The sequence below is a fragment of the Hyposmocoma kahamanoa genome, unplaced genomic scaffold (assembly GCF_003589595.1).
Source record: "Hyposmocoma kahamanoa isolate Upper Pololo Valley unplaced genomic scaffold, ASM358959v1 87, whole genome shotgun sequence".
Taxonomy (NCBI): Eukaryota; Metazoa; Arthropoda; class Insecta; order Lepidoptera; family Cosmopterigidae; genus Hyposmocoma; species Hyposmocoma kahamanoa.
Genome location: NW_020654422.1, coordinates 22,748,846 through 22,763,412, shown reverse-complemented (window position 1 = coordinate 22,763,412; position 14,567 = coordinate 22,748,846). Strand labels below are relative to the sequence as shown.

The 14,567-nt window shown below is 36.4% G+C and overlaps 1 protein-coding gene across 1 annotated transcript in view; it reads right to left on the bottom strand.

Annotated features, from left to right (window-relative positions):
• Positions 1–5,986: 5,986 nt before the first annotated feature.
• LOC113235529 (eukaryotic translation initiation factor 4 gamma 2) overlaps positions 5,987–14,567 on the bottom strand; it is a 12,274-nt gene continuing 3,693 nt past the window's right edge. Inside the window, exons 4-6 of the mRNA XM_026471263.1 lie at positions 14,005–14,122; positions 6,923–7,044; positions 5,987–6,840 (exon numbers count right to left, since the gene is read on the bottom strand). Of these exons, the coding sequence (XP_026327048.1) occupies positions 6,778–6,840; positions 6,923–7,044; positions 14,005–14,122 (303 nt within the window). The 3' untranslated portion in view covers positions 5,987–6,777. The remainder of the gene's footprint in view (positions 6,841–6,922; positions 7,045–14,004; positions 14,123–14,567) is intronic.

Here is a 14,567-nt window from a genome sequence, read left to right as displayed (position 1 = left end):
TCAAAATATACAAACAAACAGGCAATCTAAAGTAACAAAAGCAAAATTTGGCAAGATTTATAAATAAAGTACTTAAATAAGTCTAATTACATGAAATATTTGTGTGATTCATAGACAAAAAATAACACATGCCAGTGTAATGTAACATTCGATTGATTCGAACTTTTACTAAAGCCAGATCCTTTAATTCTGCATCGTCGCATTTTTATTAATACCTAATTATTCTCACTGTCAAATAGTGACCAATTTAATTATAACGCGAACAATTCAATAGTACATTTGGAAAAACATTTGTTTTGACATTTGATGTACTTCCCTTTGACAACGGTATCATGTACCTCATGCTTAGAGGATGGAAAAAAATAAAAGAAAGGAGCTGCCCTAAGTCTAAGACCTCATGTACTGCGAAATGGACACGGTTGGCATTTAAGATGACGTTAAGTATTTTCCATTACCGTGTTTGACACAGACCAATGTAATGCTATCTCTTTTGGCTTAAGACGACATGTAATAGTTAAACAAAGACAATATCATGGTTATGTTTCGACGTCGAAATGCGTCATATACATATAACGTCTGATTTATATATGTCAACGTAACATGTCCTTTAGTTTCCATAGTCTTAAGCGTCACATGGAGGCCCAATTTGACAACCAAGGAAGCCGATTAAACTTAGAATGCAATGGACGAATCAGTAGGTAAACAAATAAATATTTTATTAATAATGTAAATTTTAAAAAAACCTTTATTTTTAATCGTCACCAAGAGGCCAAATTTGACACTTTTTTATTTATAGTTTTGGCTTGGATACAAGTTTTTTCATTCATCATCATCGTCATCATCACTATTTCTTTCTTCGTTTTTATCTTCATAATATACTTAAAATAAAAATAATCTTTGTAAACTCTGTACTCGTAATTTCAGAAACCCACCATTTTTTTTTTCAATTTGACGTTTGTTATCGTGACGCGAATAGTGATGTCGTCTAATCATATCCGTAATTTTCACGAGAAGACGATTCAAAATTTTAAGAGTTTGTGATTGTTTCGTTAATTTCTCGGTTCATTGTTGTCAAATCGTGCAATTCTGTTAAAAGCAATTCATTTACGGAATTCTTTGAAATTCTGTAGCAATTACTCTCCTTTTCGTAAAATTGTCCCACATTCCGATGAAGCGTATTCAATTCTTTTAATTTTGACTTTATAATATTCATAAACGATTTATTACGAGAATTTAGTGTAAATAAGTAAGTATGTACGTCGATAAAACAAATACCAAGAAAACAAGAATTTCAAAAATTATCAATTATTCGACTGCCAAGAAGTTAAAAGTTGTCAATGTCAACAACAAACAATCTCAAATAATGTTCATAATTTAGAAATCAGGAACAGTCGAGTCACAAGATAAATACATAAAGAATAACCAAACGCACAGTTAACTTCCAAGATAGCGAAACACTGCGCGGCGCGCGGTGCGCGGCGCGCGGGCGCGGGCGCGGAGTGCCGCTCGATTGGTATAAAAAAGAAAAGGAAATACAAATCTGGCTAGGAGTATGGGGTAAGATGACAATGATTTGATTGATATTGATGATAATTATTTTTTCGATTTATAATTTGTAAATTATTAATAATATATAAAATTTCCAGTCAAGTTGAAAGCGAAGAAGAACTCGTTAATGGCATAATTTCGTGCGTGTCTTCGTAAAAAAAAAAACAATCTATAATATCGGGTATGCAGGCGGGAGATGTTTATGAACCTATATGGTTTATGCTCACTGGTTCGCATATACCGCCATGCTCAGATGATAAAACAATAGGCAGATGGAGCACGTCGAACACGAAAGAGAAGCCACCAAAGCAAATACAAATTCAAAAGCTAATACAATCACGCGTCAGTACTAAACACAGCGTCGCACTGTTTGCACGTCACGTAGTTATTTCGTAATTAGAAATACCGTCTAGTGTCTTTAAACATTGTACAAGTTGTTTCCAAAAACAAAAAAAAATAAGTTGGAATATCTTTTCACATGGAACTTATTGATTACCTATTTAACTGTTTTGTAATTTATTTACCCAATATTTTTTAAGATACGCTAGGAACTCAACACCTCGACATAAATTAGTATGTGTTCCCAGTTTATATCGATGAGTTTCCTTAAATTAAATGCATGGGTGATAGGAGCATCGATTAATTTAAAGTTTTATATAGAAATTAAATGATTCATGCATATACATACAGGCTGGTCCATTTACAGTGGTCAAAAATTGTTTTTAGGTAACTCAGATTTACCTAAATTATTCTCAAACCAATATCTGCACAAGCCATAATATACATAAAAGAAAATGTAGCCCTATAGATACAGAGAACGTTCATTGTTGTGTGCACGTGTCACAAACAGAGAGATTTTGAAAGAAAACGTGTCAATAAAATAAAAATAATATTATAATGTATAACTTCACAGGTTCTAAAGAGTTTTATTGAGAACTAAACAATATTCGTCAAATTAGAAGATGATCGTCAATGCTATGGAATTTATTACAAAATTAATAATTTAATAAAATAAATAATAGACAAGTATGTGATGCTGCGATTGCACTACATATCAAAATTTTAAACGAATCCTGAATGTATAGACACGAAACGGTAGTATTATAAAAAAACGTGTACAAAATAAAGGTTATTAAGATATTGTGTAACTGTGATTGTAATAAATATTTCGAATTATCAAAGTTTTTCAATTTTAAAATATCTTAATAAAATATATTTTCTTTTGTGTGATGTAAATGAAATAATGACAATTAAATATTAACTTATATTGCATATAATTTGTTTGATATCCTAATATCACTTAAGTACCTATATTGCAAAATAACATTTCCAGTTTGTAACATTAGTATTATAGAAAGCTGTTGCTTTGAAAAATTGCGGTTTTTTTCACTGCATCTGGCAATCTTAACGCACACAAATGCGCATGTCCCTACAGTGCCCTTCCTGTCGTAGTTGTTACAACTGCTACTGGCGTAGTTGTTACAACTGCACACAAGAAATGAAAAGTGGCTTCACATCGTTTGTTGCGTATGCTCCATCTGCCTATTGTTTTGTAATCTGAGCCGCCATGGAAAATTTCTTGGGATCAGTGTGACTGCGAACGCACAATAGACATTGAAGATAATGTAAGTACCTATTTTTATAGATACCATTGTATATACGTAGGTGTCGCGTGCAATGAAATGTAAACGTTTGTTAATTTTCGAATATAATTATGTAAATATTAGATATTCCAAAAACAAGTACTTACTTTGTATCATTTCAAAAATATGTAGTAAGTAATCATGTCGTGAATTTTTTTTAAAAAGATACTTTTATTTCAGAGAAAAATAAACAACCAGTGATAAATATACACTCGGTGTTTTATATATTTATCCATATCATTTTCGTAAAAATTGTTACAAAGCATAATATGCATTTTTTTAAATTACGTTTGTCATTTTATCATTATTATGCAACCTCTTTTAAAACTACGGAATTTATTCGATTTTAGCACAGATTACAGAATATATTTTAGTCAGAATCTGCCATCAAATTCGTTGAAACCATGTCTTTCTAATTTGTGATTGAAACCAATTATAATTAGAAAGAAAGAAAGAAAGAAAGAAACATTTATTCAGTACCTTTAAATTGTATGTAATTACCCCATTACCCCATTTGAGTGTTGTCCGAAAATTTACAATAACCTTTTTTTTGTATACATTTTAATGAAAATGCATTATACATATAAATATTTACGAAAATGATATGGATACATGCCATGAAATACCAGTTCATATTTATATAGAGTTTATATTTACCATTGATTGTAGTTTTAAAAAAAACTCGTGTCTTTTGACTCATGCTCGAAAAACCGCTCATGACGCCATCGCACGAGTAGCGATGCGAGTCGCGACGCGATTAGCGAGCTGACCGTTTACATATGCGTGTCGTGTATCGCATCGCTATTCGCGTCGCCATTCGCACGAATGTAAGAACGCGTTTCAGCTACTCGACACGAATGTTTCGTAGAGTGTTTCGACGAAACATTCGTGTACAGCGAGCACGATAGTGTAAATGCGGTGTATCCTTTTCGTTTCGTTTTATTGTTTTTTAACACCGAAACGCAATAATACATTAAATATTTTATGCGATTAAGTAAAAAACGTCATGCTAATAAATACCTATCTAGCTTGCAAAAAAATATTGACGATTTTTTGCAACACAATAATGACCGGTGCCTACGATAGTCAAGAGCACGTCAAACTTGACACTTTGTACAGTAATATCTTAGAGGATGGAAAAAAAAAGATAGTAATACACATGACATACCTGACCCATGTTACTCGTAGGACATACCCGTTCCGACCTTTTGGTTCAGAGAGCCATATTGTGCAATACGTATATTGCACAAAGAAAAAATTAAAGCAATTTCAACGTTACAGTATAAGCAATACAGTGGAGTGTTGTTTGAAGATGATCAACATATTATTAAAATCAATCCTAAATTTTGTCATTTAACATCCAAGTAAATTGGTCGCGCGGCTTGTTGTATGGACTGCCACTTACAATACCCGTGGTTCGATTCCACGAGCACATTTTGTTTTAACGTTATATTTTTAACAGCATTGTTTCACTTTTTAATATTAATGTGGAATGTGATGTTAGTGTCTATTTTATGTTTGTCTGTTCTATTTTTACACCCATTTACCGCACATTTCGTCATTTTTAGCAAAAAATTTTGGAGCTGTTCGCGGTGCAATTTGACCTTGAGCACTAACAGCCCGCGCGCTCCTGGGAGCCCGTGTGGAAGCCTTTAACTTGCCTCACTTAGCGTGTGCGGGCTAGGTTTCTATGCGTTATTATTCTAAGGTTCTAACTTTCTTCGTCACTATATCTTTTTTCGTATTTTCTTCATAATATCCTTAAAATAAAATTTATCTTTGCAAAAACTGTACTTGTAATTTCAAAATTTATACACAATTATAATGAGAAAGAAAGCCTTTCCGAGCTAGTGAGTGAAAATATTTTTTTTTTCTCGTTTTACAGATGTCACCCATTACACACTAACCAAACTTATGACAATTAAATGTCCAAAGCTTTGTTCTCATCTTTATTTTCCGTTTCAAATCATTAATGACACTTTTGTTTCAATACGATCTTAGACGATTCGATTCGCCTTAAATTTGAATCGATTTGCTAAAAAATCGCGTTCAAATTAATCGATTCACAAATCGCTAATATGTATGCAATCGAATCGATCTTCATAAAAATCAAATCGTAATGTGCGCATCCCTAAACATAACCTCTCCTCCGTCGTATTATTTTGTAAAAAATTGTCAAAGCGATAGGAAAAGAATCTATTGCATAAAATTGAAGGCTCACGGCTGAATCCCATATTTACACTGTTATCTAACCTGTAACTAACATGTTTCGTTTGCCTTTTGGCGAAAGAATCGATCCCATGGAAGAGAAGCGGCAGGCAAGAGAAAATACAATTCACAGCGTGATAACGTTTTGTGTGCTCTGTGCAGCTATTAGAATCGGTGTGTATTATTGAGTGCGACATATCGACTGTGAACTGACAATCGGTACTATCTCGATTTTGACAACTTTACAGGTGAAGAATAAAATTGCGTCATTTATATAGCATCTGGTTTATAACATAAAAATACGTATTTTTAAATATTTTTCTTACACATGTATGTATGTATGTACACTACGTATTTTTATTTAATAAACCAGATGCTGTTTAAATGATTTTATTCTTCATCTCGTTAAGTTGTCAAAATTGAGATAGTACCAATTGCCAGTTCACAGTCGACATATGACTGTTTATATTTGCAGATTCAATAAACTATTTCCTCGATTGTTGTAAGATCTTTTATTAAATGAATTTTGTGCCTAGTTAATTGTTTTAATTTGCAGCACCTTTTCTGCTGGAGCAGGGCAGCTTCTCGTGATGGGCGTGCCGACTTTAAGATTATGCTTCACCTACACCACTCTTCACAGCGGCATTTCTCCATTAAAATATTAATTTAGTTATAGTTAAAGCTATTTATGTAGGAGATAAAAAAGACATAAAACAAGGATGTAATAAATTACACTGAAGTTTATTTCTCGTCCTGAATACATATTGACCAATGTTACTTTAACAATAACCTTGCATCATTTCACAACTTTATTACAACTCACGCAACATACATTTCTTAAATCTGAGGGATTCATTTGCATATTTTTTGTGTATTTACTTTATCTAGTTACAAAATTCTAAAATTTGATAATACAATGGAATTTAAGCGATCTTACTCAGTTATCACTAAGTCCATTTAGCATTGAAAATATGATCATGATATTAATAATAAAAATTGATTTAAGTTCTCCATATATATATATTTTTTACAATTCCAACTAAAATACGCTCAAACACGGGAGGGGCAGATCGGAGTGCAATCATACATCCAAACGAACACTATACATTGTATACATTTGTAAAAGTATCAAAATCGAGTAAAAGGCCTACAAAAAATTATCTCGAGATACTAACATTTGTTTACGTAGTAGTAACCTATAAATTGACCTATTTAACACTGGAGTCGCCGTCGCTGCGGCGAATCTAGCGTTAAAGGGTAAAGAAGGTAGGTATTTAACTATTTGGCTTAATAATATTTATATAGTGAGATGAGCGCGAAATAAAAGCGGTGCGAGCGCAACGCGGCGCTGGCGGCGGGCGGCGGATGCCTCCCGCGGCTAGTCCTCCACTTCCTCGTCCTCGGACTCCTGCTGCTGCAGCCAAGTCAGCCACGTGTTCACCTGCCGCGCATACACACTCGATAAATTATTGTTACTAACGCTCTGTACATACCCAAACATCAAGGCTTACAGGTTTACACACCTGGAAAAGAGCCTCGCCCTTGCCAGGGTATGCGTCAGTGACGTCCTCGCGCCAGCGCAGAAACGCGTCCTCTTCGCACACCTCTAGATTGTACAGGTACATGAACCAGCGCAGCAGCATACCTGTGTACAGCAATCGCCGCCCAAGTGCAACATTAACGTTAATTGCATGACTCAAGTTACTGCTAACTAAAATGTACACATTTCGTAACGACTTCTTGAGATGTCTTAATTATAACGTAGTTACAACAGTTTCCAACGTGGAATCGGCTGTTTTACCGCGCACTAGTACCATTTAAGCAAAGCCGACTCGCCGTCGACGCGGTCGGTCAGGCATAGACGTGGCCGTTCTGGCGTCGTAATCGGCGCAGTCGTTCAGACACCGTCTCGCAACAGGGAATATAAAATGTGGCTTTTGCAACTTCGGAGTCGTTCGGCTGCCAAAGTAGGCATTCGATGCGGCCATTACATACTCCGGCGGAACCACTTTTGAAACTCGAGAAACATAGCCCCTAGCTTAGATCTGATTGCACCCAGAAAAAGTCGTGAATTAGTCGCGAAATTTTAGAATTAGTCGCCCCTTTCTATGTCTTATGAAAATTCTTTAGAATCTGGTAAGAAGTGCAAAAATACTTCAATTAATATGGATATGGACTAGATTAATATGGATTCGAACACGTCTTTGGTTCATATATTCAAGGGCTACGATCAAAGGGAGAAAGTAATGAAGCAAAAATCGTGGAGTTATTGAGATCTGCAGTTGCAGAGAAAAAGTATCAGTCCTAAAATTGATGAACGACTGTAATAGCATCCAAACGCGGAGCGATCAAGGACTCAAACTAAAGGGCTATTTGAAGATTGACTCTTTGAATCCATCGTTAATTGTTAAGGAAGCAATGGCGTTCAAGTTAACATGAATTTTTTTTACCATAATAGACTGCAAGTAGCCCAGGTATTAACCGACATTCCTTAAAGTGCAACATGTAACATTTGCGGCGCTGCTCCACGTCTAATGAACGATTTACAAAATGTAACTGCTTTTCGTTATAGATTATCAATATTGCACGCCTGAACTCGCTGTACGGAGACGATTTTGCATATTACTTACACGTGACGAAAATAAACGAATGAAACAAAGGAAGAAAACTATAGTACAAAAACGCTTTCGAAAAGAACTTGGATTAATAACTACGACAAGCCGATTGAGCTGGCGTGCAAAAGAGGAGGCCTGTACCCAGCAGTGGGTGTTAATAAGCTGAGATGAACCACGAGAATGAGGTGGTAATACCAATGACAGTAACACTGCGAGGTTTTTTTTTATAATGCAGCCTGCTCTGCTGAAATTACTAGCGGGGCGCGTAATGATCTGGGCTTATGGTGGTGTAGTTTATAAAAATGGAGAAATTGTAATTTTGAAAAAAAAATAATTGGGATTTTTTAATTTAACAATATCAAACGTTAAAGAGGCAAGATGTAACTGTCTGCGAGATTCCATATTGAGTATACACGCATTGTTTAGTGAAGGCATGATGTGACTCTTAAGCGGAACATCGAAAATAAATTGAGCACGCGTTGTATGTAAGCGACTTGTTTTGTATAACAGTCGAGGGCCATAAACAAGATCTGCGTAATTGAGACGAGAAAACACCAGTGACTCGCGTATAGTGGTCCTAACTCTCTCTGATAATAAGTTTCTAATTTTATACAAGACTTTCAATCTATTATAGAAACAGCTTCTTACAAGATTCTCTGAGTGTCTTTCGAAACGTAATTCGCTGTCTAACACCTAGATTTGTAGCCACCTAGAATACTAACTAGTGGTGACTTATTTAAAATTTTAACCTTAAATCCTAACCTAACCTTATATCCAAGCACCACAAACTTGGACTTATTAGGGTTTAGTAGAAGCGTTTTTTGAGTCTCACTCAAACTGGTGTCGGTCACTAAGATAATCGCCGAAGTATTGTACCGCCTGTGAGTCCAGTCCGTAGTAGACTAATTTTGTAAGCAAAAAAACTCGAGAGAAGTCCAAAAGAGAAAGAATTGTACCACGGCGAGCGTCCTGTGCCGCCAGTATTATTGTACGTTAAGTCCAGCACAGCTGTAACCGTGCCACGACCCCTTGGGAAGCCCGACTGAGGAGAAGGGAGAATATTGTTCTTATCTGCCTCTGTGGCCGAACGGTTACCATGCCGGACTGCCACGCAGAGGTCCCAGGTTCGATTCCCGGGCCGGGAGAAATAGTTGTATGGCCTACAATTATTGCTCTCGTGAGTTTGGGTGTAATTTGTGGTTGTCTATGTGTGTGTCCATGGCACCCGCGACACAGGGTTTCCCTAGTGCGGGGCTATGTTGAGTGTGAGTGTGTGTGCGTTATCTACATGACATAGAAGCTGGTAATATACTGCCTTTTCCAGATTTTTTCCAGAAAGAAAAGGCAGTACACTAGTAAAGTATACTGATACTAATACAGAAAAGGCAGTACAGTTCACTGGGATTGTCAGTTTTAGGTATTAGAGTGACCAGTGCTTCCTTCCTCAGTCTAGGAACCCTACCTGTCAGAATGGATTTGTTCACAATCGTAGTGATTATCGACAAAGTTGTTGGTATAATCCTTCAAGTCTTATCGTCTGGCGTAATGATAGATTCCCAAAATTTTGGGGCATATGCTTTGGAAACTGGAAGAATATACGTCAATAAATTTGCTTGGTATTATATGCCATATTCGGTACACATAATATTGATTCATGGAGAAGGTATAATTAATCATTTTGTAGTGTTACCTATCAGACAACTTTCAGGAGACGCTTAAGAGTCTCGTAATAAAGATTACAAAAAAATTTAGATTACACCACGCAAGAAAATGCTCAAGATGTGCTACAAATGAAGATGTATTTCACACGTTACTTTGTACTTCTGATCCATTGTTATTGTATCGATACCAGAAGCATCAATTAATGTAGTGGGTTCAAACGGAAAAAAACCACAGTTTTTCAGGAGAGCCAAAAAACTATTTTATTTTTTAAATCTGTTTATGACTTTTTACTGTCTGCTCGAATTTTGATTGTGTCTGCTCCGATTTTGACTGTGTCTAGAGCAACGTTTCTTAGAATTTCCTCTTCTTTCATGCTATAAACGAAAGATTTGTGGTTCAAAATATAGCACGTCCCTTACATTAAAAAGAGATGTTAGGCTTACTGTCCGCGGCATGCAAACTGCAAATGAATGAATCTTAGTTCTGTCCACTTATTGTTATTTATTATTACTTATTATTGTTCAATAATACGAACAAAATTAACCACTGATGCCGCCATTTTGCGAAATAAACACGTCTTTGCGTCTCGCAACACGCTCGTCGCACGAGCTTCATGACGAACGCAAATGCGGCGTTGCCGCTCCAGTGGACACAGTTTCGTTCGTTTCTACGCAAGATGCAAGCATGCAGCACGCAAGCGTAAAATGACGATAGCGTGCGTATGACGTGCAGTTTATGTGGACAGTAGGCCTTACGTTACTAATATTTTATGTGTAAACCGTCGAGCATAGTGTAAGCAGGAAAAGAAATAGATAATTATATCTATTATAATTATATTTATATATATATAAGGATCCTTTACAATAGAATTACGTACAATTTTCTACGTTATTCTACGTTACGTATAAAGGATCCTTATGCTCGACGGTTTACACATAAAATATTAGTAACGTGAGGCACAACTAAACATCTTTTTTTATGTTTTTTTTTAATGCTATATTTTAAACCACTGGGAGTTCCTAAATTTTAATAATACCAAATAGAGCAGGAACTTCCGAATCCAATGATATATGTAACTCATTTCGGCAGATAGAATCTTTAAAAAAATCTGTATACATGCTTATGTAGTTTGTTATGTGCCTGCCCGACTCGTACAAGACATATGCGCTCCTTGCACACGGGCTCAGCACGTTCAAACTACGCGAAACACTCTGTTTTGCATAGAATTGTGCGTACTTACGAGGACAAATTTAAAGACGTTGATATTTTCTTTTTGAACCGTAACAAATTTATTAATTCTTTGAAGGAACTCCCCCACTTCAAAAGGTAATTATTGTTATATAAACAGAGCACAAGCACGCATATACACATACACCTGCACACAAATGCGCATACTGTACTATAGTATTATTGTAAGTCGCTTCATTTAAAAAATATAGTAATTAAAAAAATAATGTCTAAATCAATTAATACGACGGAATTCGGTTATAATATTTTATCAATATGTATTTCAATTTGTTTGATTGTTCTTTGATAAACAATATTTTAAGCAGCTTCATTCTGGCAACGAATTAGTTTTTACGTAACGTAAAAAAATGTATTGTAATCTGACAAACTTTGTAATTGACTATGTAAGTACATTATTCAGAATTGTAAACCAAATTTAAAAGCTGTAAAGTTTGCAAGTAAATAAATAAATACTTTATATAAATAAATAAATTTTCGACAAAATCCCTTACGGTAATCGATTTTACGGTAATCGATACTTCAGCTGCCCCCGTAGCATGGCCACGCATGATAGTCGCGACGCGCGCGCTGTTGGCTATCTAAATTAGATCTGACTGAGACTGAGGCTGGTATCGATATAATATAAAGCTATTTTTTCCGATTCACTTATAGAAATAGAACGCATACTTCCCGATATGGTGGAAAAAAGACATCTATGCCGTTGTATGCGCATAGGTTTCAAAACAAGGGGATAAGCACGAGATTACCGGAATATGGAAAATATAAAAGAGTGATTAACGGCCTGCAAAACCTATAACATACGGAGGGAACGTTTGCGCACTTTTATGAGGTACACGCTGGGCAATTTCTGCCGGAAGTAAAAAATGTTCGAAATTCAAATAAATAAGATGGGCGCCATACAGCTTTCAAAGTCTTCTATAACGGAAACAATTAGAGATAGGTACGAGGTGCTCGAAGGAATGTCATAGAGGGTAACAGTGGTTACCTGTCTGTGTCAAAAAAAATCAAGATGGCGAATTCGAAATGGTGGCCGAAGAAAAAATTGCTTCGATCCGAATTGACATTAAGGGTCTTTAGGAGACCTTAATCATAATTTGAGATTAAAAGTTTTTTTGCCATTTTTTAATATGGCTGCTACGTAAGCGTTATTTTTGTTAAAAACAGCTGACGGAAGAGACGGATCAGAGCCGGCTGAAAATTGGCATGTGGAGGCCAGTAGGAGTGGCGGATAAAAATCTGTACTCACAACTGATTTATCGCCATTTACAAATATGGCCGCCGTACAGGGTCAAGAACACGTCAAGCTTGACAGTATGTATGCCGCTTACGGTAAGAACGGTCCAAAGACAAAGTGTCAAGCTTGACGTGCTCTTGACTGTAGAAGCGTTCGTTGGCGGCAGAAAAACTAGGGGGACTAGGCGTAGGCTTGGGTTCCATCCGTATGTTGCGGTTATTCCAAAGATTCGCACGTAGCGTTACGCTTCCACATTTATATGGCGAACGGCTATGGAGTGGAATTCCCTGCGTGCAGACTTGTTCCCTGAACGTTATAACTTGGGCCTTTTCAAGGCGAGAGTGAATAGGCTTTATTTAGGTGTGCATGCTCCATCACCGACCTCAACGTCACTTTCCATCAGGTGAGATGGAGGTCAAATGCGCACTAATATTTTACATTAAAAAACAAATGTCATATTTTTCCTTGTCTTTTTTTACTTCATATTATTTTGTAAAATTTATAATAACATTTAATTTATTTCATGAAAAAGAATTATCGTAACCCTATATCATTTTGTTTTTTAAATAAATATTGGATAGTATGTAGCAGAGAGAGATAGAAGATTTTGAATATTTATTTTTCTCTCAATTACGGGTAGTTAAATAAAAATGTATATGCGTTTCAAAACTACACAATTCCCACTATGTATAAAAAAATGAAAGTGATTTCCCATAATGCAACGCCGCGACCGCTTGGCAATTTGAGTTTGAGAAATTAGATATATTATTATTATTATTTAAGAATAATATATCTAATTTCTAAAACTTTAAAGGCTTTTTTAATAATGTTAACTAGAAAAGGACTGCTTGAAAATTTAATACAAGAAACTAAGGGAACATAATAAACGTCCAATGAATTTGAGAATTCTTAGAACACTGCGCACCATAGGGCATGGGCTATCTGCTGTCATTCCACATGACGATCTGTACCTACAAATCGACGGACATACCGAGCGATGAGCAGGATAAACGGTTTTGCTTTTGCTAGATCAAATAGTCTCGGTATTTATTATTCAATAACGGTCTTACTCAAAACATACGATAGGCTTTAAGGAAATTGTCTAAAACGAATTATTTAAGAATAACAGACCTAACTTGGCGCATAATTTTTATGTGGAGATATTTCTCTTAATTACTTCGGGAACCTGCTCAATTTTGGTTTTGAAGTCAAGCTTTGTAGTTCATAAATTCACATTTATTCCAAAATAATTAGAAAATTGCCCAGCGGTTTAACGACCCGACGCCCGCTGTCCCGTCAGTCGCCGTTTAGCGCCTGTCGACGTCGGATCTGTGTGAAATTTTCTGCGTCTGTTTTTATTCATATTAATTTTAAGGGTGCGGGACGCGAGGGGCGGTCCTCAACAGTGCTACAGCAATTATTTTATAGACCTTGGTTATTTATTTTATAGATCCAGTAGCATTGACTGCTGAAGAAGCAGAGTTCAAGTAAACTCCAAAGCTTTACCTATTAACGTCATATTTAAAGTTTAGGTAGGGTTTACTTTTGTAATCTTATATCGTCTTTTAAATGATATTTCTTTTTTTCTTTCGCTAAATTCTATAGCAGTAATAAACGACCTTGCGATAATGAATCTCCCTGGCCATGTACCTGTTTAGTTTCCAGGTAACAAATTTATAATTCGACTGCACTATTAGTGAACGCTCGTTGTAGGTGTAGCACTTTCTTCTAATGAACAACATTCGATAATCGACTCTAGCCAGAGTAAAAATATACTCGAATCTCTCGCGTCGCGTTTAATCAGCCATCGTAATGATATAGTACCACAGAGAGAGACCCAACTGACCCTTGGGGTATCGGTGGTGGTGCGCGTGCACCTGCACGGCGTACACAGCAGCCAGCTGCAGCTCGGGCCGGCCCTCCAGCAGCGCCGTCAGTAGCGGCGCGTATCCCTCCACCAGCGCCTGCGACCACACGCGTTCGCTCGATCACATGCCAGATTCGCACGACAGGGTACAGAGTTCAGGGAGCTCGAGTGGAAAGCAGTATTATGTTCGTTTCATGTAGGATGGGTGCTGCGACATTTCAAATTTCTACAACACGCGTACTATTTTTAGTTGCTTTCACAAAAATAGATAGTAAATTTGTCATAATATACCAAAAACGAACGACACTCGTTTCAATTGTGGTGACTGAAATGATGAAGATAAAAATAAATTACTCCGATTACTCGGTGCGTGAAACGGAACATTTGTCCATAGGGGTTTGCGCCATAGGATCGGTACATCGAATCGGAGGTTGCGTACCTCGCTTGAACGCGTGCGCAATACACCCCTTTATATTGTATGCGAGATGTTCGGGCGGACGTTTCTCATTCGGTTTTACACCTGTAGCAAGTCGAAAGGCGAG